At 43.0% G+C, this 24249-nt stretch overlaps 2 protein-coding genes across 7 annotated transcripts in view; one reads left to right on the top strand and one right to left on the bottom strand.

The window, feature by feature from the left end:
* Positions 1 to 24249, top strand: part of SUSD1 (sushi domain containing 1) — a 285236-nt gene that overhangs the window by 228106 nt on the left and 32881 nt on the right. The window contains exons 16-17 of one of the 6 annotated variants that reach the window (XR_006210620.1): positions 10470 to 10607; positions 10963 to 11643. The exons of 4 other annotated variants lie outside the window; for them this stretch is intronic. Coding sequence is in view for 1 of the 2 variants with exons in the window: in XM_042964613.1 (XP_042820547.1) it covers positions 10470 to 10477 (8 nt within the window). In the remaining variant the exon portion in view is untranslated. Of the gene's footprint in view, positions 1 to 10469; positions 10938 to 10962; positions 11644 to 24249 lie in introns of those variants that run through there. One more of the 6 variants, XM_042964613.1, reaches the window with a different exon arrangement.
* Positions 22398 to 24249, bottom strand: part of UGCG (UDP-glucose ceramide glucosyltransferase) — a 37656-nt gene continuing 35804 nt past the window's right edge. The window contains exon 9 of the mRNA XM_007094489.3: positions 22398 to 24108. Within this exon, the coding sequence (XP_007094551.2) occupies positions 23938 to 24108 (171 nt within the window). The 3' untranslated portion in view covers positions 22398 to 23937. The remainder of the gene's footprint in view (positions 24109 to 24249) is intronic.

Below are 24249 nucleotides of genomic sequence, written 5' to 3'. Positions count from 1 at the left end.
GAAAGTCATCTGGATGTAGCACTCTAGTGCTATGAAGACACCTTGAGAAAAGAGTTTGTGTGGGTATGTGTTATGTAAAGATAGTGCTGTGTAGCTGGAGAGCTCGCACATCAGATGTGACTACAGGTGAACATACACCATAGAGAGGAAGCATTATCTTCCTTTCTACCTCTGGAGAAAATACTGTCTGGCTATAGTGATAGAGCATGTCTTTTTTTTTTTTTTTTAATTTTGTTTAATGTTTATTTTTGAGAGAGAGAGACAGAGACAGAGCATGAGCGGGGGAGGAGCAGAGAAAGAGGGAGACACAGAATCCGAAGCAGGCTCCAGGCTCTGAGCTGTCAGCACAGAACCCAATGCGGGGCTCGAACTCACAAACCATGAGATCATGACCTGAGCCAAAGTCTGATGCTCTACCAACTAAGCCGCCCCAGCGCCCCTAGTGATAGAGCATGTCTTGATAGCCAAAGCACTTTCTTCAGTGGTCAAGGTCCTCTGGATCTCCACATCACCATATTTTGGTGACACTGGTATCTAAGTCACCATCATGGTTTTGGTAATGGATTATAAAAGCACAGAACCACTGACTTAGCAAGTGCAGATCTTCCTTAACTTACAATGAGGTTACGTCCTGATAAGTCTATCTTAAGTTGAAAATACTTTAATTAGCCTAGCCTGCTTTAAATGTGCTCAGGACACTTTAGCCTATGGTTGGGCAAAATCATCTAATAGCAAGCCTATTTAATACTAAAGTGTTGAATATCTCATGTAATTTATTGACTACTGTACTGAGAGTGGGTACAGAATTGTGGTGCATGTGTATCAGTTGTTTGCCCCTGTGAGCACGTGGCTGACTGGGAGCTGTACCCACTACTACCCAGCATCATGAGAGATGATTCTACCGTATGTCACTAGCCTGGAAAAAGATCGAAATTCAAAATTAGAAGTATGGTTTCTACTGAATGTGTATCACTTTTGCACCATCCTACTTGTCAAAACATTGTAAGTTGGGGACTATCTGTACTGGACTTTCTAGCCTTGATAATGGAAGATGGCAAGAAAGAAGGTTGATATATGAGTTTTCTATGGCTGCTGTAGGATGTTTTACCACAAAGTTGGTAGTTTAAAAACACCAAGTTACTGTCTTACAATTCTGGAGGTCCAAATGGGTCTGACAGGGTTAAAATCAAAGAGTGAGGAGGGATTTTTTCCTTCTGGAGGCTCTAAAGGAGAATCCATTTCCTTGCCTTTTCCAGTTTGAGGGGTCACCTGCATTCCTTGCCTCCTGGTCTCTTCCTCCATCTTTAAAGCCAGCAATGCAGCATCTCTAAATCTTTTCTGCCTCTCTCTTCTACATTTAAAAAACTGGGATTACACTGGGATCATCTGGATAATCCAGGATATTCTCCTTATTTTAAGATCTGTTTAGCAAGCTTAATTCCTTGTGCAACCTTAATTCCTCTTTGCCAAAAAATATAACATGTTTACATGTAAGATAACGTCCTTCCTAATCCAAGGATTAGGATGTGGACATCTTGGGAATGGGGAACTTATTCTGCCCATCAGTTAGCAAAGATTATCTGTCATGAAAACATGGAGAAAGGATCCTTTCCTTTATTTTCCTTTTATCATTCTCATCAAGTAGAAAGATCTTTGGATCCAAAAGAGAAGAATAAATATTGGTTGGAAGCAAAGCTCAAGGTAGATGAAGAGGCAGTATGTACTCTGGGTTCCCAAATTGGAATGGGATTCACCCAAGTTACTGAGAATTTAGGAATGGGATTTCTAAAATGTGCTTGGAGAGTTTTAAGGACTTATGGAGAATAGTAAACATGCTAGAAGATTAGAAATGTACTAATTATTTTTGTTTCGAGAGAGAGAGAGAGAGAGAGAATGAATGGGGGAGGGGCAGAGGGAGAGGGAGAGAGAATCTTAAGCAGTCTCCATGCCCATCATGGAGCTCCACATGGGGCTCAATCTCACGACTGTAAGATCATGACCTGAGCCAAAATCAAGAGTGGGACACTCAACCAACTGAGCCATCTAGGTGCCCTATACTAATTTTTTTTTAATTTTTTAATGTTTATTTATTTTTGAGAGAGAGACAGAGTGTGAGTGGGGGAGAGACAGAGAGGGAGGCACAGAATCCAAAGCAGGCTCCAGGCTCTGAACTGTCAGCACAGAGCCTGAGGCAGGGCTCGAACTCACGAACTGTGAGATCATGACCTGAGCTGAAGTCAGATGCTTAACCAACTGAGACACCCAGGCACCCCTAAATTTTTTTAATGTTTATTTATTTTTGAGAGGGAGAGAGACAGTGTGAGCAGGGAAGGGGTAGAGAGAGAGGGAGGCACAGAATCTGAAGCAGGGTCTAGGCTCCAGCTGACAGCACAGAGCCTGATGCAGGGCTCGAACCCACCAACCATGAGATCACAACCTGAGCTGAAGTCACACGCTTAACCAACTGAGCCACCCAGGGACCCCTGTACTAATTTTTTTTTAAAGGAAGAGATAGGATTCCTTAAACTATAGGTGAATGAGTTTAACCTTGCTTCTGGAAATAATTTTGAACGAAACATTTAGGTTCACAACCACTTAAAAGGTCCACTGCAAGTATGAAACACAATGGTTCACTGAGAACAACTTATACCTGACAAATCTTATATCCTTCACTGACATTGTTTCTGCATAGTAGGTCTAGAGAGAAGAAGGGCATTGTGCATGATAGATTCTAAAAACTTCTTGGAGTTTTTCTAAGGCAGAAACCACTTATGATTCATGTGTACATCATCAGTAGTGTGCTGGAGTTGGCTCATGCTAGTTCACAAGAGCTAATTGTGCACATCTCCCAACTCCGTGTTCAGTGACATCACATTGATAGTTTGAAGTCTGCCATTTTGGAAGTACTTATGTCATGGAAATCAGCAAATGCTACAGATCAAAGATTTTTTTTCTGGGAAGTCAGTGTTAAATGTTTTCCAGCACAACATTGCCTGTACTATAGGTATCTACTACAGTATCAAGACACAGCAGGTGCCCAACACTGTTGTCTGAAGGAATAAATCATTTGAACAAGAAACTCAACAAAGTCTCCCATAGTATAGTTGTGGTCAATAAAGAGACATCTTAACTGTATGTTAGTGAAACAAGTATCGAAAGGAAGGAAGGAAGGAAGGAAGGAAGGAAGGAAGGAAGGAAGGAAGGAAGGAAGAGAGGGAGGGAGGGAGGGAGGAAGGGAAAAAAGAAGGAAGGAAAGAAAAAAGAATCTATGTCAGTTAGGGGGAATTTTCTAAGAGTGGGAGAAAGAACTCTGCCCTTTGTCCTGTGAGTCTTGAGTAATCTCTGTACCAACATGAGAGAATGAGTATGTTGCATGATGCAAAGATGTCTTCACCATCTGGAATGATGAGCTGTACCCAGCTGGATGAAATTTCATAGGGGCAAGTGTAAGGATTAAATGAGAACTGAAATAATAAAACGAACCATACAAGTTCAGGATGGAATTGGGGTGAGAGAACATAGCTTAGTGGTGTGAAATGTGAAAAGTGGGTCTCATTTCTCCAGACTGGTCAGATGATGACTAAAGCATTGTGCCCAGATCCAGGCAGTACATAGTTGAGCACTGAGTGACTTGAGTGATGAGAGATGCAAAACTTGTCATGTGAGACATGATAGAAGCAATTTGGAGGTTTTCATTGGAGAAGAAAAGACTCAAAGGAATGTGAGGTTGACACTAAATATTTGGATGACTTATACATAGACAGGGCCATCACAATGCCCAACTCCAGGAGGCACCATTTACATTGTGGTCTGTGTGAACAGCATCGCCCAGAGATGTGTGGTACAAGTCTGCACAGTCAGAGTGCTACTCTTGTACGTGGGTAAGGGGTTACTATTCCAAATAGTCGAAGCCCCTTAGAGCTATATTTCAGCTCAATTTCAGCAAGAACCTCAGGACTCCTAGGAGTATTGTCTCTTGCCTTGATACACTCAAAGTAGAGGCTGGATGGCCACATGTCTTGGAGGTGTAATAGGGGATTCTGGCAACAGAATAACAGAAGGCGGGTCTTATTGGATAACCTTTAACATTTTTTCCAGTTCTGAGACTCACTAATTCCAGAGATGAAAACTACCATTTTTTTTGTGCTAGGCACTGTGTTAGGCACTTTATAGAGCTGATTTAATTTAATCTTCAAAAAACACCCTACAGAGTGGGTATTACTATTTTTAATAAACAGATGAAGAAATCGAGACTCAGATTATTTGCCCATGGTCATCCAATTATTAAGTACCTTAGCCAGGGATTAAACCTAGGAGTATATGACTACTTGTTCTTCCTGGAGCCCTGGGGATGAGAAGGAAAGCTAACCATTCCATCCATTCCCAAACTATAAGGTAGCAGGGTGATAAGTGTCGATACCAACATTACAGGGGACTTGGAAGAGGAAGCTCCCTGCAGGGAACATGGTACCATAGCTGTTGGTGCTATGGACTGGGCAGCACGACCATGTCTTGTGGGTAAGATTTCATACCTTGCCAGAGCTGATTTTGCTGGACCAGACTCTTAATTTGCTGCTCCTCCTGTGCTGTCCACATAAATTCACAAGGCCCTGGTGAAAGTGAAGATGCTCACAGAAACACAATCTCTGACTGAAATCTTCCTCTTTGGATTAAAGGATGTGAGTCAGGAGGATTTTGCTTCAGTGCTTATGACACTGAAATTTGAGTCTTGATGTGGTCTCGTAATCAGCCCCAGGATTGCTTGCATGGAGCCACTGGAAGTCTGGAGCAAGTTCCTGGGAGCTACCAAGTATCTGACAAGCTAGGAAGCATGATCTTTGACTCATCCACCCATTACACAACTAATCAGCACTACGGAGCTTGGGTGTTCACCGTGTGTCACCACACACCAGAGCCACACCTCTCCCTTGCTGGAATGGCTTGCCTGGCTAGCCCTTGAAGCATCCAAAGATGTTTGTTGACTTGGAGGATCAGTTCCTTTTCTGTTACCTAATGAGCTGTATCAAGACTGGCATTCCTACTTGCCAGTGACTTTTCAGTGTGAGAATTTGGTTGTGGGCTAATGTTGCGTCTTGGGCAATAACTGTGAATTTCTCTGGAACCACCCCTGTTGACATGACTTGTACTCACACCTAGGATTAAAGTCTACTTATTATCAGAGGGCAAACACCTGTCCTCACAATGAACACAGCTAACATTACTAAACTCAGAGTACAACTTATTTAGGGCCTTGCTATTCATTCTTCTCTTTGAAGTATCTCTCTGCCACCCAGGCACTCCAGACCCCACCATTATTCTATTCAACCCCCTCCCCTTCTCCCCTATTCTTTCCATGTTAGTAAATTTACCACAGAATCATAAAAGTTGATACTGCAGATAAGAAAAGAAAGCACAGGAAGCCTCGTCCTACATAAAATAGACAAATGAAATCATCTTTCCATCCAATTACCCCCTGAAATGAAGAACTGTTGTAATGTATGGCAGGAATGGTGGGGAAAAAATTAGTAAAAGGCAGTACCTATCTTTATTTTTCTAGAGGACTCTAATATTGCCTTGGAATTCGCCAAGCTCAGAACTTTATGGAAATGGCAAAGTGAAATGTTGAGAAGGATTGAAGCAAGGCTATATAGTACACCCTGGGTAACAGCCCGTGATGGCTTCTGAACCCCAGCTCTGGATCCTCTTTAGATGATTCTGGCAATGACCCTAAAGCAAAGGGGCGGGTTGGGTCTAATTCTCTGTAGGTAGCCCATGTCTCCCCGTCTCACACAGTGTGCCCTGCACTGGGAGGTCTGCCTCTTTCTATAGGATCCATTTGCTATAGGTCATCTTTCTGCACATGGTTCAAGGTACCGGTATTTGGATGCTGAGTCTGGGAATAGCTGAGTGAGCCTGGCGCTCTGAATCTCTAACCAAGGACTCTGCGCTCTTCTAGTGGCTGAATTCATTACAGATTGTGGTGGCAAAAAGGAGTTTTAAAGGCTGTCTGGCTAGAGGAGCCCCTTCCTGCTTGAGGTCAGAACTGAAAATGACTTCCCGTTTACACCATACTCTGGCATTTCCTATGCAACAGTACTGTCGCTTTTTGCCCAATATCCCCTATTACATGGTCACAACCCTCTTATACTCTTTCATTCATCAGAAAGGCAGAATAGTTGGTGAATAGTTTGAGTTCTTCAGTTGCACTCTGTAAGGGATGTAGTGCGGTGCTCTGTATGTCGTTCTATTGGAAAAATCGAGGAAGGCTTGATGGAAAGAGAAAGGCCACCTACCTATATCTATTCTCAACCCAGACAGGCTGTTGGCTACATACAACACTGGTTATCCCATATCATGGGCTACAGAGAATTCCAAAGACTGCTGCTTCTTCACTGGAGCCATCCTTAATGGATGCTTCCTGAAAGAAAGCGAGTAAAGTTTGCTACGTGTATATCTTTAGAATACATTCTTAGACGTGGAGCTAATTAAGTCAAAAGGCATGTGATTTGTAATTTTCAGCCTGAAAATTGTGCCAATTTATATGTCCACCAGGAATGTATGAGAGTACTTGTTTTCCTACACCTTTGTAAATAAAGTGGGCTTTTAAACTTTGCCCATTTCTTCCCTGGATTATTTGTTTTTGGGGTGTTGATAAGTTCTTTATAGATTTTGGATACTAACCCTTTATCTGATATGTCATTTGCAAATATCTTCTCCCATTCTGTTGGTTGCCTTTGAGTTTTGCTGATTGTTTCCTTTGCTGTGCGGAAGCATTTTATCTTGATGAGGTCCCAATAGTTCATTTTTGCTTTTATTTCCCTTGCCTCTGGAGAGGTGTTGAGTAAGAAGCTGCTGTGGCTGAGGTGAAAGAAGTTTTTGCCTGCTTTCTCCTCAAGGATTTTGATGGCTTCCTGTCTTATGTTTAGGTCTTTCATCCATTTTGAATTTATTTTTGTGTATGGTGTAAGAAAGTGGTCCAGTTTCATTTTTCCACATGTCACTTTCCCAACACCGTTTGCTGGAGAGACTGAACTTTGCCAATTTTATAGGTGAGAAAATAAAGTCAAGTTTGTAACCAACTGTGAAAAATCCATGCTCTTATCACTGGAGACTCTCTAGGAGAAGGAGACCTGGATTTGGTAGAAGCTTTGTTGGGGTTTACTCATATCACCCCAGAGTCCCATAGAGAGGCCAGGGAAGGGGGGAAGGGGGAGGAGAGAAGAGTGGCAGAGAGCAAAAATGCGGTGAAGAAGGCGAGGAGGTCAAGTCGCAGTAGGTTAGGGCACATCCAAGCAAAGCTAGAGATTACAGTTCCTAGCTAGCCGGGCATTCTTCTTATCTTCCCACCTGACTTACCTCCCTTCATCCAACACGTGCATTCCCACCCAGCTGCTCCACGTTTCGTGAATAGGGAGTCATGCTCTGGGCACTTACTCATCACGACTGCTCATGCTATTCTTGGACCTTAGGACAGACACTAAACACAGAGGCACCCGGTGCCCAAGGAGTGCCTGCTTAGGGAAAAAGGAGTAGTATAGGCTGTACCAGGAGGTTTCTAAGGCTCTGATAGTGATTATTTGGGATGGAGCAAAGGATCATAAGTGAATTCTGGGCCAATCAAAAAACTGTAGGTGTTGCTGCCAGAAGGGACACAACTATGGGATCAAAACTTTTAATACTGATTTATGTGGTTTGTACAGGTGCAGTTGCTAGTGGAAAAGCCAGCGTGTTAGCCTGTTTGGGTTGTAATGTACAAAAAGGCTTACCCATTTTACCCTGAGTGTTGGTGTTTTATGAAGCTACATGTTTTAAGAAAGGGTGACATCTTGGCCATATAACCAGGTCCCTGGTGACCCTATTAATAGCTCAACAGCTAACCTCCCCTGGGCCTAGAACATAGTTTGGTAATTGGAAGGTAGCAGGATCCAACGTGGTCTGGCAGCTGGGTGATCTCTACACCTCCCTCCGCAGCAGGAGGAGCTAATCGCTACTCCAGAGCTTCCCCATCGTTCGAACCCAGCTCCTCCATCCTTTCTTTGCTGTTCACATCTCCACCTATGAAACACTTTTTGCTCTTCATCTGACCTCACACCCTGCTCACTCATAGCTTCAGCTCATGCCTTCTTACTGCTGTTCTCTGTGTCTTTTGCCCTTCCTATCAATTGCTCAGAGCCCAATGTCTCATATTCAAAAATCCTCAAAAGACAGAATCTAGCGGGTTCAATTAGTCACTGGAGTCCCTCCTGCTCAGTTTATAGACCAGCATCTAGGCTGGCTACCCTTCCCCCCTTCAGCTATGGCCATGCTGGAGGGCTCAACAGTAGCAGCATGGGCCCTAAGGTGAGAAAGCCTTAGAAGGGGGTCATGGGTATGGGGCTGAGGTCATTAGACTTCTTTAGGACAACCAAACTAAATGCTGGACTCACATCCCAGCCCCATGAATTCCCACATGACCTTGCCAAACAAGCCTGTCAGGTAAGCAGGGATTTGTTGTACATGATCTCTAAGTTCTTTACAGCCCTGAAACTCTAATTTGGTTGTTCCACCTGTCTGCAAATAACACATCTGCTCTTCCTGGTTACTAGTCCTTCCTCTTACACGATTGTCTCGTTTACCTACCATTCTAGATAAGACATCAAGACCATTGTCTTTCTTTCCTCGTCAGAATGAATTACATATTGCATCTGCTGACGATCCCTGGTACACTCAGGATGTTGCAATGTGGGAAGCACAGTGTTGAGAGGAAGGAATGCTTGTTCCCCCTTCCTCACACTGTCATAGAGAAGAGGTGAAAGCATGGGCAGACACGTTCAGCCCCTCTCTCCTTCACACAGCGCTCCCCAAGGGAGAAGTGACTAACCAGAAAATTCTCTTTTGGAGCAGCTTGCTCTCTGAAAACTCAGGTTCTCTGCTCCTCCATGCCATGAACTTACTGGGATATATTCTGCCCCTCAGAGAGAAAAGACTGCCATTCTGGGGATAAATAATAGAAAGTCTGGGGAGGTGAACCCATGGTCTCTTTTTCAGCCATAAAGCTAGTATTTTGAGCTTTGTTTTTGTGAGATCTTATGATTATGCCTCAGTCACTTTGGAAGCTGGCTTAGGAGGGAGGAGTATGGTGAATGAACACCACCTTGTTTCCTAATATATGACCATCCTTGGGCTTGGATGCTTGAGAAAGCATGCCACACCAGCCTTTGACTACAATACACAGTGATTTGCCTTAAAGTCCCAAAGCAACCTGAGGAAAGAAGGACACCCTGCAGGGATACTGGCCCCTTACCAGGGAATCTCAGGCCCCTGACTCTATCCAGAAAGATGCTCCATGCTTCATTTTCCTCTGTGGCCTGATACAGTGGAAAATGTTCTGGTTTTGGAGTCAGATGATTTGAACTCAAACCTTGGCTCTGCCGGTTATGAGTTACATAACTGTACACATGTAAGTCTACTTCTGAGTCTCAGTTTCTCCATCTTTTTTTCTAAAATTGTTTATTTTTGAGAGAGAGAGAGAGAATGAGTGGGGAAGGGGCAGAGAGAGAGGGGGACAGAGGATCCAAAGCAGGCTCTGTGCTGACAGCAGACAGCCCTATACAAGGCTCAAACTCAAGAACTGAGAAGTCATGACCTGAGCCAAAGTTGGGCACTTCACCGACCGAGCCACCCAGGCGCCCCCTCAGTTCCTCTATCTTTAAAATGGACCTCATGATACCTACTCAGAGAGTTCTTGTGAAGATCTTATTCAATAGAGAAACAAGTGGGGAACACGTTTGTAACTCTACAGATGGGAGTGGTTGCCATCAACCCTGCTGAGAATGAGCACACTGAGCTCTTGCTCCCCACTCCCCTACCACCCTCTGCTTTTCCTATTGGGTTCTGGTGGTCCCAGGCTGGAAGTGAAAAAGACAGTAGTTTTCCGATGACCGTAGCATTGCTAAGTTTTCTGTGAGCCCTTTTGTATGGAGCAAAAGGAGAAGTGGGGCCTCAGCCAGATCAACTGGGGCTAAGTTAGCCTGGCAGGTGGGAATTCTGAAAACAGTGGGGAACTCACTTGTCAGAATCCCTGATTACTCTTATCATCTATAAAATGAATATAATCAGGGGCGCCTGGGTGACTCATTTGGTTAAGCATGCAACTCTTGATTTTGGCTCAGGTCATGATTTCATGGTTGCGAGATGGCGCCCGAGTAGGGCTGTGCGCTGGGCATAGAGCCTGCTTAAGATTCTCTCTCTCCTTCTGCCCCTCCCCTGCTTGCATGCACGCGCGCACTCTCTCTTTGTCTCCAAAAAAAAAAAAAAAAAAAAAAAGAATATAATCATTACAATGTCATAAGGTTCTTGGAAGGAATAAATAGGCTCACAGATTTGGTGCATGATTAGATAGTCGAATGTTACTTCTCTTCTTCCCGTTAAACACTGAGTAAGATGCTACTCCTTAGAAATATTTCTTATAGAATTAATTTGCTTTGCAGAAACGTGATTTTTGAGGACCTCCCAACAAAGAAAGTTCAGGGAATGTCAAATTGAAACTTGAATCCACACAGAACTGTCATATGACATCTGGACAGATTTGAGTTGATAATTTTTTCAGTCAACTCCCAGAAAAAATGGTTAGTAGTGACTTTTAATATATTAAAAGTTGTGATTGGAAAGCCATGTGAGTTCTTTGACAACAGCCAAACCAGGAATGAGACTGTTACCCGCCTCCACTCTCCCTGATCTAGACCCCCATCTGGTCCAAGCCTAGTGTCTCACCTACACTAGTGCAATGGTCTCTTCATGAGCCTTGTCGTGGCTTTCATTGGAAATTGTCTCAAGTTCCTCCTTAATAAAGCTTCCCTACTGTTGCCAGTTTAATTTTTCCCAATGTTTGCACGTATGAGAGACTTACACTGAACGAGGCAGCAGCCCCCGTATTTTCATGGCATGCTTCTCTCGCTTCAATCACATCTGTATCTTACTCAGGTCCCTAAGCATCTGCTGCATCCGGGCCTCCAGGGCCTATTAGCTTGATGTCATCAATATAATGGGCCAGCATCATGTCCTATGGAACAAGGAGATAGTCAAGCACGGACTAAATTGTGGCACAGAGGCAGAGTCGATGTAATCCCAAGGCAAGACAGCCAAGGTGGACAGCTATGCTTGCCAGGTAAAAGCAAATTGCAGCTAATGCTTTCTCCTTATTTGAATGCATAAAAACAGTTATCGCACCCATAGTTGCACACCAGATGTTAGGAACTATGCTTTGCTCTAGTAAAGACAGCACATCCAGAACAGTACATACAGTTTGAATCACTACCTAATTAAATCTGTAAGAATACTATATATTTCTTTGAGTTTATCTGACAACTGCAGAGATAAAACAGGTATGTTAGAAAGGGATATGAAAGAAACACTACCAAATAACCATAACCATAATCAAATCTTTTTGATTACATATGCATTTCTGAGAATCTTCCAGGAATGTATCATTGCTTCTGGCTAACTCTCATGGTAGGCAGGAGAAGGTCTAGAGTGAGGCTATCCAGTCCTGTAGCCACTGGCCACATGTGGTTACTGAGTACCTGTAGTCCGTAATAAGTTGTTCTGTAAGTGTAGCATAGGACAAAAATAAGTTTACTAATATGTTGTATGTTGATTTAGTGTTGAAATGATACTATGGTGGATATAGTGAGTTAAATTAGATATACTACCAAAATTAATTTTACCTGTTTCATTTTACCTTTTTAAAATATGGCCACTAGAAAATTTAAAATTAAATGTGTGCTCACATTATGTTTCTATTGGACAGTACTCCTTGAAGGCTTAATTTGCTTTTTTTACCATAATAGTCCTCATAACGGGGGTCAGGAAGCAGACTTGGAAATTATACCAATTGCTAAATTTATTTATTCCAGCTACACTCAACCACACGATAGGTTCGAGGGGCAGAAAGAGAGGGAGGGAGACAATCCCAAGCAGGCTCTACACTGTCAGCGTGGAGCCCGACATGGGGCTGGACCTCATGAACCATGAGATCATGACCTGAGCCGAAACCAAGAGTCAGATGCTTATCCGACTGAGCCAGCCAGGCACCCCTACCTAAGGTTTTAATTTAACATTCTTCAGAATTAAGTTTTGAATATTAGGTAGCAGTAGGGAAAGCCAAACTGTGAGTGGGAGACTGGAAAAGGGAAATAAAGTTAGCACTGAGAGTCCGTCATATGCAGGAACAAATTGGAGAGTGATGTCCTGGAGAAGTCAGATGAAGGTAGGAAGTTAGATGAAGTGGGGTGTCACTCTGACAGGATTTTTCTTAGGTGTCAGCCTCCCGGGAATTTGCGAGTCAGACCCTCATAAAGACAGATATAGGGTCGGTATGGGACACGAAAGGATTCCCACTGTGGAAAGTGCCAGGTTGTAAGTGGCACATTCCCATCCGACCTGCACAAATGGAAAAAAGAAAAGTTTCTAGCCACCCTGAGGTCATAAAGGTGGCGGTGATTTCCATAAATAAACAGAATTCCTCTTAAGTTAGAACAAAAAATTTCCTTCTGGCCTCTGCCTTCAAGGTCATTATCACTAAAAACTCTATCTTCATGTAGCAACCAGAGAAATCTTTCTAAAACACAAACCCTTCAATGCCCGCCCCCCCACTGCCTTCAGGATAAAGCCTACATTCTTTATCGAGGATTTCAAGGCTTAGCATGCTCCTGCCCTGTCACCCCATCCGTCTTCACCTCATGGTCCCCACCTCCATCCCTAACCCTATTCTCAACCCTATTGCTTCCCAATGACCTTGAACTTCATACAGGACCTTCTTTTTTTTTTTTTTATGTTTGTTTATTTTTGAGAGAGAGACAGAGTGTGAGCGGGGAAGGGGCAGAGAGAGAGGGAGACACAGAATCTGAAGCAGGCTTCCGGCTCTGAGCTGTCTGCAGAGTCTGACGCAAGGCTCGAGCTCACGAACTGCGAGATCATGACCGCAACTGAAGTCGGACACTTATCTATCTGACTGAGCCACCCAGGCGCCCCAAAGTGCACAGCCTTCTAATGAAAGTGTATTCTGTAAAAAGAAAGACCATAATCACAAGGTTTCTGCTAGTCCTTTTTTTATTTCTAAGGGAGAAGTTGTTCCTTTTGTCCCACTGAACATCTTGATGGGTTTTGGATCTGAACAGGTGGGCCTGGAGCTAAGTTTGCAATCTGTAGTTAACCTGCCCCGTGCAAAGGGTAAGACGAATGTGGGTAGGAGAAAAAACAAACAAAAAGGTTGGAGAGCTGAGGCGGTAAAGAAAGGTCACCACCAGGTGGGCGAGACAGAAAGAGAGACAGCAGACAGAAAGGGGTGGGGGGTCGGGGAGAGAAAGAGCTCGAAGAGATACTACTACTACAGTGAAGAAATCCTCAGTGGAAGAACGGACAAAGGACGTTTCATGTCTAAGGAGCAATTTTGAGTTGTTTGTTGCGCACCGTGGAAATGGCACGGCAGCCCTTCCCTTGAGACTTGTAAAGCTCCGCAAAGCTTGAAGCCCTAATTTCTTTCACGTCCCTACTCCTAGGTTTTGAGAGAAATTAGAATTTTAGCCAAGGCCACTTGAAATTTCCCCTCTAAAAAGTCTTATCTGATTCAAAAATTCTCATTATTCCATGCTACACTAGCATCATCCTTTCAGACCGTGACTAACACAAGGTTCATTATTCACCACTGTTTCCTTGAATTCTTTCAACTCTCCCATGCTGAGATTTCTGATTGGGGTTGTTTTCTTGAGTACTTTCTTGACTTCGGACAGAGTACATGGTTGGTGTACCTTCTGTAGCCCTACAGGTCCAGAAATGCCTTCTTTTTGCCCTCTTATACTAATGTTTTGACTGGACATAAGCTTTTCCAGTCATAATCCACTTTGCCCCCCCTGGCCTATCCATATCATCCCTGTGCCTCCCAAGAGCCTAGGTAGTGCTGATAGTCCGATGATGGCCTCACTCTCTTTCCTTTGTCAGTAACTTGTTCTTTCAAGCTGATGAGGGTGAAATTTATCCTTGAAGCTCAGAAATTTCACCAGGACACTTCTTTGGGAGTGTGTCTTTTCTTAAATTTTTTTTTAATGTTTTATTATTTATTTTTGAGGCAGAGCGTGAACGGGGGAGGGTCAGAGAGAGAGGGAGACACAGAATCTGAAGCAGGCTTCAGGCTCTGAGCTGTCAGCACAGAGCCCGACGCGGGGCTCGAACTCACAGACCATGAGATCATGACCTGAGCTGAAGTCGGACGCTCAACCGACTGAGCCACCCAGGCGCCCCGGGAGTGTGTCTTTTCAATAAACCCACCTGGGCCCCTTCAATGGAAATCATGTCTTTAGTTTTCTTCCATGTCCCCTTTCTCCCAGGACTCCTACTGTTAGTCTATTAAGTCTCCACCTGATGAGTCCTCTATGTCTTGTATCTGTGAATTTTTGCATTTAGTATGTTTTGTTTCGTTGTCTTTGGCTCTGGGTTATTGAGACACCCTCCCACCCCCAAACATGAATTTGGTTTTTACAAGTAATTGCTCCATTTATACGTTGAAAATTTAAATTTAGAGATCTTGCTTTTTAGTTCCAGAATTTCATTTTTTTATGCTCTGTCTTCTTAAAAGTTGTCATTATGTTTCCCCCCTTCCTTGTGTTTTGATTGAATTTTCCCCTCTGTTTCTCCCATTATTTATTTTTATTTTTATTTTTTTACCGTTTTTATTTATTTTTGAGACAGAGAGAGACAGAGCATGAACGGGGAGGGGCAGAGAGAGAGGGAGACACAGAACCGGAAGCAGGCTCCAGGCTCTGAGCCATCAGCCCAGAGCCCGGCGCGGGGCTCGAACTCACGGACCGTGAGATCGTGACCTGAGCTGAAGTCAGACGCTTAACCGACTGAGCCACCCAGGCACCCCTGTTTCTCCCATTATTCTGCCTCCACTTACCCTCATCTTCTGGCCAGCTTGGTCTCTACCACAAATTACACGTTCTCTTCATTTGCAATCTCTTTTGCCTGATAATTTGGCAAGTCAGCTGTTGGAATCCCTCAGGCAGTGTGGACTGATGGCCACTGTAATACAGGCCGGCTGTAACAGGGACAGGAAGCCCGACATTTCTGTTGAGGCTTTGGGGATTGAGACTTTGGGGTCTCTGTTCTCAGATGCAAGAGAGCTCAGTTTTCTTTCTAGCGCTACTGCTGTCTATGGAATCACACCGGTTTCCCCCAGACAAGGTCACAGCAGGACGTATGGCAGCCTGAGTGGTCCTAGCTGGGAGGGGCTGTGATCAGAAGTGAGATGGCAGCTTGTCATTTTCCCAGACTTCCCTGGCCAGACAGGTGTGGCACTGCTGGTCCAAATCAGTGGGACTCTGAAGGACAGAGGCTGCTTCCTACCTCTGCTCAGCAGCTTTGGTTCAATGTCTTTAGACACAGCCATGGTACTCCTCCATACACTTTCCCCCTTGCGCTAATCCATGCAAACAAAGTAAAAATTTAAAGTTCCAGTTACCCTGGTTATAAAGGTCAAAATTACAGGTCCTAAGAAAAAAATATTGAAAACTTTCTGTTAACTTTTCAAATATGTTTTCCTCTGCCTCGAGGTTCCTGTTACCAGACCTCTGGATTGCCGATCAACACCTACTGTTCCGTATGGTCTGCCTTGTAGATTCCTGTGTGTTGTGGCAACCACTGGTGATTACACTTCCACCCGGCCACTACTGGGTTCCCCATCAGGATTCCAGTGTGTGGCGGGAGAGGTTCTTCCCATGTTACCTAGCAATGCATAGGACGCCAGCTAGGTGTCCAAGAGTTTAACTCAGTTGTGATACTATCTACCCAGAGATAGCATTAGATCCCACAGGTTAAGGTTTCAGTCCTACAGGACTGTCCCCCGACCGGACCCCTGCCCCTTCAGACACCTGTCCAGGTTGTCACCTGTGCTTCTGACCAACTGGCTATGGATTGGAGTTTCCAACCACCCCTGCCTTGGGTTCCATTAATTTGCTAGAGTGGCTCAAAGAACTCAGAGAAACATTTTACTTACCAGATTACCAATTTACTAAGGCAAATAACTCAGGAACAGCCAGATGGGAACGATGCAGAAGCCAAGGCATGAGGAAAGGCTTGGAGATCCCATGCCCTCTCCAGGCACGTGAATCTCCTCAAATCTCCATGTGTTCACCATCCTGGAAGTTCTCTGAACTCCATCCTTTGGGTTTTTATGGAGGCTTCATTACATCGGCATGATTTAAATCATTGCCCATTGGTGATTGATTCAACCCTCCAGCCCCTCTCCCCTCCCTGCAGGTCAGGAGGGTGGGACTGAAAGTTCCAAACCTCCAATCCCAAGTTTGGTTCTCCTGGCAATCAACCCCAACTCCAGATGCAGTCCTAGAGTCAACTCATTAACATAACAAAAGACCTCTCTTCACATAGGAAACTATAAGGGTTTTAGGAACTCTGTGCCAGAAAGGGCGCTGAAGATGAAATATATGTTTCTTATTAAAGGGGTGCCTGGGTGGCTCAGTCAGTTGAATATCTGGTTCTTGATTTAGGCTCAGTCATGATCTCATGCTTCATGGGATTAAGCCCCACTTTGGGCTCTGCACTTACAGTAGGGAGCCTGCTTGGGACTATTTCTCACTCTCTCTGCCCCTTCCCTGCTCGTGCTCACTCAAAATAAATAAACATTAAAACACACACACACACACACACACACACGTATCTTACTGTAAATCACAATATTGCAACCATTTCACCTAGAGATCAAACAAATTATATCCTAGGGGCTGAGCCTCAACCCTCCTGCCCACAAGGCCACCACCTTCACTCCACTGTCAACTTGAGTAAAATGCATCCCCATGGTGATACAACTCCACTGAAATGTTTCTCACAGTGTCCTGGAAAGTGCCTGCATCAGAATCTCAGGAAAGTTTTTTTTTTTTTACATTTTATTTTTTTTTCAATATATGAAATTTATTGTCAAATTGGTTTCCATACAACACCCAGTGCTCATCCCAAAAGGTGCCCTCCTCAATACCCATCACCCACCCTCCCCTCCCTCCCACCCCCCATCAACCCTCAGTTTGTTCTCAGTTTTTAACAGTCTCTAATGCTTTGGCTCTCTCCCACTCTAACCTCTTTGTTTTTTTTTTTTCCTTCCCCTCTTCCATGGGTTTCTGTTAAGTTTCTCAGGATCCACATAAGAGTGAAACCATATGGTATCTGTCTTTCTCTGTATGGCTTATTTCACTTAGCATCACACTCTCCAGTTCCATCCAATTTGCTACAAAGGGCCATATTTCGTTCTTTCTCATTGCCATGTAGTACTCCATTGTGTATATAAACCACAATTTCTTTATCCATTCATCAGTTAATGGACATTTAGGCTCTTTCCATAATTTGGCTGTTGTTGAGAGTGCTGCTATAAACATTGGGGTACAAGTGCCCCTATGCATCAGTACTCTTGTATCCCTTGGGTAAATTCCTAACAGTGCTATTGCTGGGTCATAGGGTAGGTCTATTTTTAATTTTCTGAGGAACCTCCGCACTGCTTTCCAGAGCGGCTGCACCAATTTGCATTCCCACCAACAGTGCAAGAGGGTTCCCGTTTTCCCACATCCTCGCCAGCATCTATAGTCTTCAGGAAAGCTTTTAAAGGTTTAGAGTTTGGGGCCTTATGATAGGGGAGTGGGGCACTACAGTTGGCATGTAAAATAATTCTTATCCGGGGCACCTGGGTGGCTCAGTTGGTTAAGTGGGCTCATGAGTTCAAGCCCTGCATCAGGCTCTGTGCTGATAGCTCAGAGTCTGGAGCCTGCTGAGGATTCTGTATCTCCCTGGCTCTCTGCCCCTCCCCCGCTTGCCCTTGCTCGCTCTCAAAGAAAAAAAAAAAAACATTAAAAAAATTAAAAATAAAATAATTCTTATCCTACAGCTTAGGAACCATGGAAGCTGCAAAGCCATGTGCAAGAAAATTCCCCTTCAGATGGCCAGGTCTAGAGACCTCAGCCTCCACACTCACTGCTCTCAGTGCTCAGGGTCAGAGAACACCCAGGAAATGTCTTTTAGGTACACAGAACCAGTTGTCCTTTTAAAGAATAATAGCAGGAAACATTCCAGTCAGGTAAAATTCCTTGAATGTTGCCCATGTCACGGGTGCACCTCATTGCACATAGCGTGTTGCAACGCTCGCTGTGAACACCACGTGCTCCGTCTTCAGATTTTGTGGACTATTCTTATGGGAATGCAGGCCTGTGCAGTGAGGTCTTGCAATTTTCTGCCAGGCCTTGCAGTTCAGGCCATCAGCTAACATTCTGGCCAGTATTATATGGGCTGCAATAGCACTATTTATAATAGTTTAAATAAATCAGATTGATTTTTTGTCTTGAACGCTAGATAGAATATTTACTGTGAACCACCAAGGGCGGAGAGGTCAGTTGCCCTACAAAAGATCAAGCAACTCTCTCCATCAGATTGTGAACGATTCTTTTCCTCAAGCCTTGGAGGAAGAAGAGCTACTTTGTCCGACTGTGCAACTAAGCTTTCATTTTCACTTAGTGACTGGAGATTCTTATTGTAACACAAGCTTTTACCAAGAATGTGGCTTTTCATATGCAGTATTTCCTTTAATTCTCACATCGACCCTGAGAAGTAGATCACATTGGAATCCACTGAGGCGCAGAGAGTGTATACAGGAAGCATATGGTGACGCTGGAAAGTGGGCCCAACCGGTCTGGCTCCACAGTCTGCGCTCCTATGACGTGATTGGCTGTAGGCATAAGATTAGTGCTGCAGGCATGCTTATCTTTATTTGTTCGTTAATTCATTCAATAAAACGGACTTTGTGTCAGGTCCTAAGCTAGGCGCTTGGAACACAAAGTCAAGTAAGAGACTGACCCTCCCTGCCCTTGACATTTCGAATTTAATGATGAACACAAACAACTACAGGAGCAATTACAAGAACGAGTATTAAGTGCTAGGACAGAAGTGCAGGGTGAGGCTGGGGAGGCACAGACACAGGGCATATCACCAGAGAAGATAGTCATGGAAGGGTTGGCACCCTGAGCAGAGTCCCGAGAGCGGGGCAGAGGTCAGAGGAACTGGAGTTTGAGTAAGCAACAGGCACAAAGCCCAGAGCAGGGAAGGGCAGACGTCAAGGAATGCAGGAAGTTTACAATGAGAGTTTATGTGAGTGAGTTTGGCAAAATGGTAACAAGTGGATCTGGAGGTGCTGGCGAGGATGTAACCTAAAATGGCGCACTTTTTCATGTTTTTATTTTTGAGAGAGAGAGCGCCAGCAGGGGAGGGGCAGAGTGAGAGGGAGACACAGAATCGGAAGCAGGCTCCAGGCTCTGAGCTGTCAGCACGGAGCCCGACGCAGGGCTTGAACCCACAAACTGTGAGACCATGACCTGAGCCAAGGTAGGACGCTTAACCGACTGAACCACCGAGGCACCCCATAAAACAGCCTTTCTGCCATAGTAAAGCTTGGGCTTTACCCTGAAGGTAACATCAAGCCATTAAAGCATTTCAAGAGGAGTCACAGGGTCAGGGTTTCTTTGTAGAAAGAGGATATTGGTGGCCTCGGGAGGGATGGCCTTGCCAGCCAACTCTACTCTCCGATCAGAGGTCCAAGTTCAACCCGCACGGGGGCTGCAGACCACCTGCCCTGCAGCATACGTAGCTAGCGAGAGTTGGAAGAAAATTATGAGAATGCCACATGCATCTCTATGGTGTAAATGACTAAAAGTGACTTTAGAATAGAGGTTGGAAATGTGAACTGATTATTACCAATGAAATAAACTGAAAAGGTTTTTGAAGTGCTAGGCCCATAAAGTCTTATGGATAAATTCTTTCGAACTTTCAAGGAACAGATAATTCCTGGCTAAATAATTTCTGAAGCATGGGGGTGGGGGGGGGTGGGGAGGGAAAGCCCAAATGACTGCACTCTTAGCATAACCTCACTCTAAAACATTCCACTAAATACTAGCCAATGAAGTTCAGAAATGTATTGAAAAAAAATAGTACTCACATGCCACGTAAGCTTTATGTCAGTATATTGTTACTTCAAAGCTGAAAATGGTGTGTTCTAAGACAGGCAGGGAAATCACATTTGCGAAGACTGATCTTTGATCAGGACACTTGTGTGGGCCATTTAGTTACACAAATGTTAATCAGTTATTTCCATGCCTACCCCATCTTGCCTTGGGAAAACATGATCTTAAATGCAAAGATTTTAGCAGTGTTTTGTCTGGTAATGTAAATTGTTATTTTTATGGTTAAAAAGAAAAGAGATGTGGAATACACAATAAAAAAGCATTAAGACCCTCATTTAAATAAGACCAAGAAATGGAAGACATTCCAGCGGTTGTAAATCTTACGTGCAGAGATAATCTTGCCAGTCGTAAAGAATTCCGTATGTTCAGGGCGCCTGGGTGGCTCAGTCATGAAGCATCTGACTTCAGCTCAGGTCATGATCTCAGGGTTTGTGAGTTTGAGTCCCACGTCGGGTGAACTCGAGCCCTGCTTCAGGGGAGCCTGCTTCCCTCTCCCTCTCTCTCTCCGCCCCTCTCTCACTTGCACCCTCTCTCTCTCTCAAAAACAAAATCCCTATGTTTAAACAACGAGGTACAATATTTTCATCTGTCAAATTTAGAAAGATTTTGAAAATGGCAATTCTTAGTCTGAGCAAGGATGCCACATAAAGAGCAGTCCTACGCACTCTGTCGAAGCCATTTCAGCAAACGGTATCAGAAGACTGGAAGGAAATAATACATTTACAGTGGTTTTAATTTTCCTTCATTTATTAAAAAAAAAAAGATGGAATAGAATTAACCAGACCATAAAATTTGCCTTTAAAAGCAGACAATTCAGTGGGTTTTTTGGGTATAGTCACAAGGTTGTGCAAACATCAATACTATTTAATGGCAAAACATTCTCATCCCTTCAAATTCCTTTTGGACTCTTCCTCTCCTGGGATGTGCTCCTCAGTTAAAAGTACTCTTCCCTCACAGGCTGGTGGTGAAATGGGCCCAGAAACGCCTCTAGGCCGGGAGGGGCCTGGCACTGGAGAGCGTGGGGGACGCCCTAGTCTAACTCCCATGTAGGTCTCCAGCAGCAGAGCCGGTTCCTTTCCTTGGTTCCGCCTTTCCCCACCACTGGAGTTGTACCATCTAAGAGGCTGAGTCAGGCTCTGAGCCTAGGCGAGGGGGTCACGGGGGCGGATGGGTCTCTTCTACAGGCGATTGTGGGCCAGCGCTTCTCAGGTCTGCCTGCACAAACAGAACAAGCAGAGCTCAGCCCTCACCCCACACTAATTAAACCAGAATCTCTGTGGGCAGGGCCCAGGCATCTGTTTTGTTTTTTTTTTAAGTTCTCCAGGTGGTTATAACGTGCAACCAACGCAGAGAAGCCGAACGTCAAGCCATAAGCCTGACTTTGTAGCCCAGGTAAAAAGGAAGATTTCAAATTAACACTTGACAGAATTCTTTTAGTAATTCTGATATGAATGGTGGAATATGTTGTTTATAAAAATATAAGACAGCAAACAAGAATACATTATTGTTAATGTTTTGATTGTATTCAAATTTTTATTTTAAACAAAAAACTTCATACAATGATTTTAAATAAAACGTGGTATATTCTAGACATTTTTTTTTAACAGTTTATTAAATTTGGACTCCTACAGTTCTGTTGTGGTGCTTTCTTCAACATTTATATTATTTCTTACCATTTTACCATCACTCCTAAACTTGCTAAACAAAGAATCACTCTGTCCTGCTTAAGTGAAGCTTCACTTCAAGGAAATACTCCACGACCACATAAAACACACACACAGAACAGTCATTGTTTCTATTTACAAAACACAAGAAGTCTGTCCAGCCATTTGGATGTGTTGTTACATTGCCCATACTGAGATCAGCAAAAAGCCAAGTAATAAGCAAGATTTCACTTCAGCAGTGCAAAGGATGGCATCAACCAAACTTCATTAAACAAACCGACAAATTACAAACATATTCAGCAAAATTCAACTTGTGTAATAGAGATTTAAAAAAAAAAAAACACAGAGTGGGTCACAACTAGACTGGTTTTCACTGTGCAACTTTCCTCAGGGAACACTACTACCCATTTCACATAGAAAGGAATATGCATCAAAGCCTTTGTTCATGAAGAAAATGCCCTTCAAACAAATTCGTCATAAGGCGCCAAAAAAAAAAAAAAAATTTTTTTTTTAAATGAAGCAGTTTGGCCCAGAGAAAAGCTTATACATAATGTATATACATAGTGTATACACATTGATATATTACAATTTAAACCATGTATATTAGTCATTAGACAATTAAATGAGTTGGCTCAGTGAGGTGAAAACGTGTTCATTTTCTTTAAATACGTAATTATTGCTGATATGCTACACACTATGCTTTGACATGGAAACTGTAGTAACAGAATTTAAAGCAGCCATATTGCCAGCATCAGCCCTGCAGCAGGCGTTCATATGGACAACATGCCATCTAATCCCGAAGAAAAAGCAAAAATTCCACTACCAAAGGTTAAAAAAAAAAAAAAAAGGCTTATGCACTATCCCTTACATTTTTGCCTTTTTTTTAAACAAAAACAAGTCCAGTTCACCACAAGTTAAGCACAACCTGACAAGCAAGTTCAGCGGCATGATGGGGAGAGAAGAGTGACATACAGCATGCATTTACAACTAGCACTGATCTATTCTGTCATACAAACTGGAATACAAAAATCCAATTTAAATAAGACTAGACTAACTGTAAGAGTAAAAAAAAAAACACACACACACACAGTAGACTTAGTTTGATACTGATTAATTTTAAGAGTAAAACTCATCCTGTCCCCACTTAATACTCTACTGCAATTTATTTGATGGCTAGAATATTTACTTAAAAAAGATAAGATATTAAATACCTGTATCATGAAATTACATTCTTTTTAACAAGACATACTGTGTAAGAAAATAGCTCATGTGTGAAATGTGTCTGAAATGCATTTTTCCTCACAACTATCAAAACATCCACTCACACTAAAACAACCCCCCCCCCCCGAAAAAAAAAGTTAAGGAAAGAAGGGACTTGGGCAGGTGAGGAGCAGGAGCAGGGAAGGAAAGGTCTACCAGCACAGTGATTAACAATGGTTCAAGACAGAACCAACAAGAGTTGGTCAAAAGGATGCCTTCAATACATGGCTACAATTAAAAACCAAACTCAACCACTTTTGGTTCATTGCAGTGAGACCAAAAAAAAAAAAAAAATCTCTCTCACAGATTCATATAAATACTAGACTCCAGCTCTTTTATTATTATTATTTTTAAAGTTTTTCCATTTGTTTTTGCAAGGCCTAGCTACCTTATTACAATTTATATTTGCTCTGCAACAACTACAAGAGGTAGGCATAGAGCATGAAAAAGTTTCTTAGTTAGTACCTCACCGTGGACTGTTCACCACGTGACACCATTCACTTTAGATCCGTAAAGTGATTACTTTCTAGTCTTTTCTAAACCCCAAAACAAAGCTGCTGCCATCCCATAAATGTTCTAAAAGAGTGTACTCACAAATAAGAAACTTTCTCTACTGAAGGATACTGTCATAGTGTTTGCTGCAGAGCATTCATATATTTTATATATATATATATATATTTATTTATTTTAAAAAATAAACAAACAACAACAAAAACCAAAGCCAGGTTCCTAGAACCAATTCTCTTGATTCTCTACTTCCACAAAACAAAGGGTACCATTTGGCCAAGACTACAGATGTGGGTTTTTTTTTTTTTCCACAGATGCAAGTGCCATGCAAAATAAATTAAAGAACAGATATCAAACATACATGTGATAAAACTACTGAAGGTAGATCTTTAAAAGCATTTATATAAACATAATTTATAATACTTCTCTTTTTTCCTTTATGTACAGTCACAAAGCTGTAGCTATACATCTAGAATTTCCTCCGCTGTGCCCCCACAGCGCAATCTGTAGCGACCAGTTCTCCAGCTTATAGTAGGGTCCCATAATGCCGACAAAAAAATGTATATTGTCATGGATTCACGGATGAACCAGGCTACTGCATAATCAAGTTTTGAAAAACACAGTGTGCCACCCTAGGAATTAAAAAAACAAAAATTTACTGTCGAACTATACACAGTTAAAAAATGGAATTCTTCAATTTCACTCTTTTAAAATATACTGTATGAAATCAAGCCTGCTTCTTTAGATAACTGCTTAACATCATTTTTTTTGGA

The sequence above is a fragment of the Panthera tigris genome, chromosome D4, assembly GCF_018350195.1.
Source record: "Panthera tigris isolate Pti1 chromosome D4, P.tigris_Pti1_mat1.1, whole genome shotgun sequence".
NCBI classification, from domain to species: Eukaryota; Metazoa; Chordata; class Mammalia; order Carnivora; family Felidae; genus Panthera; species Panthera tigris.
Note: the sequence above shows the minus strand (reverse complement) of the source record. Positions and strands in the feature narration are given on the sequence as shown.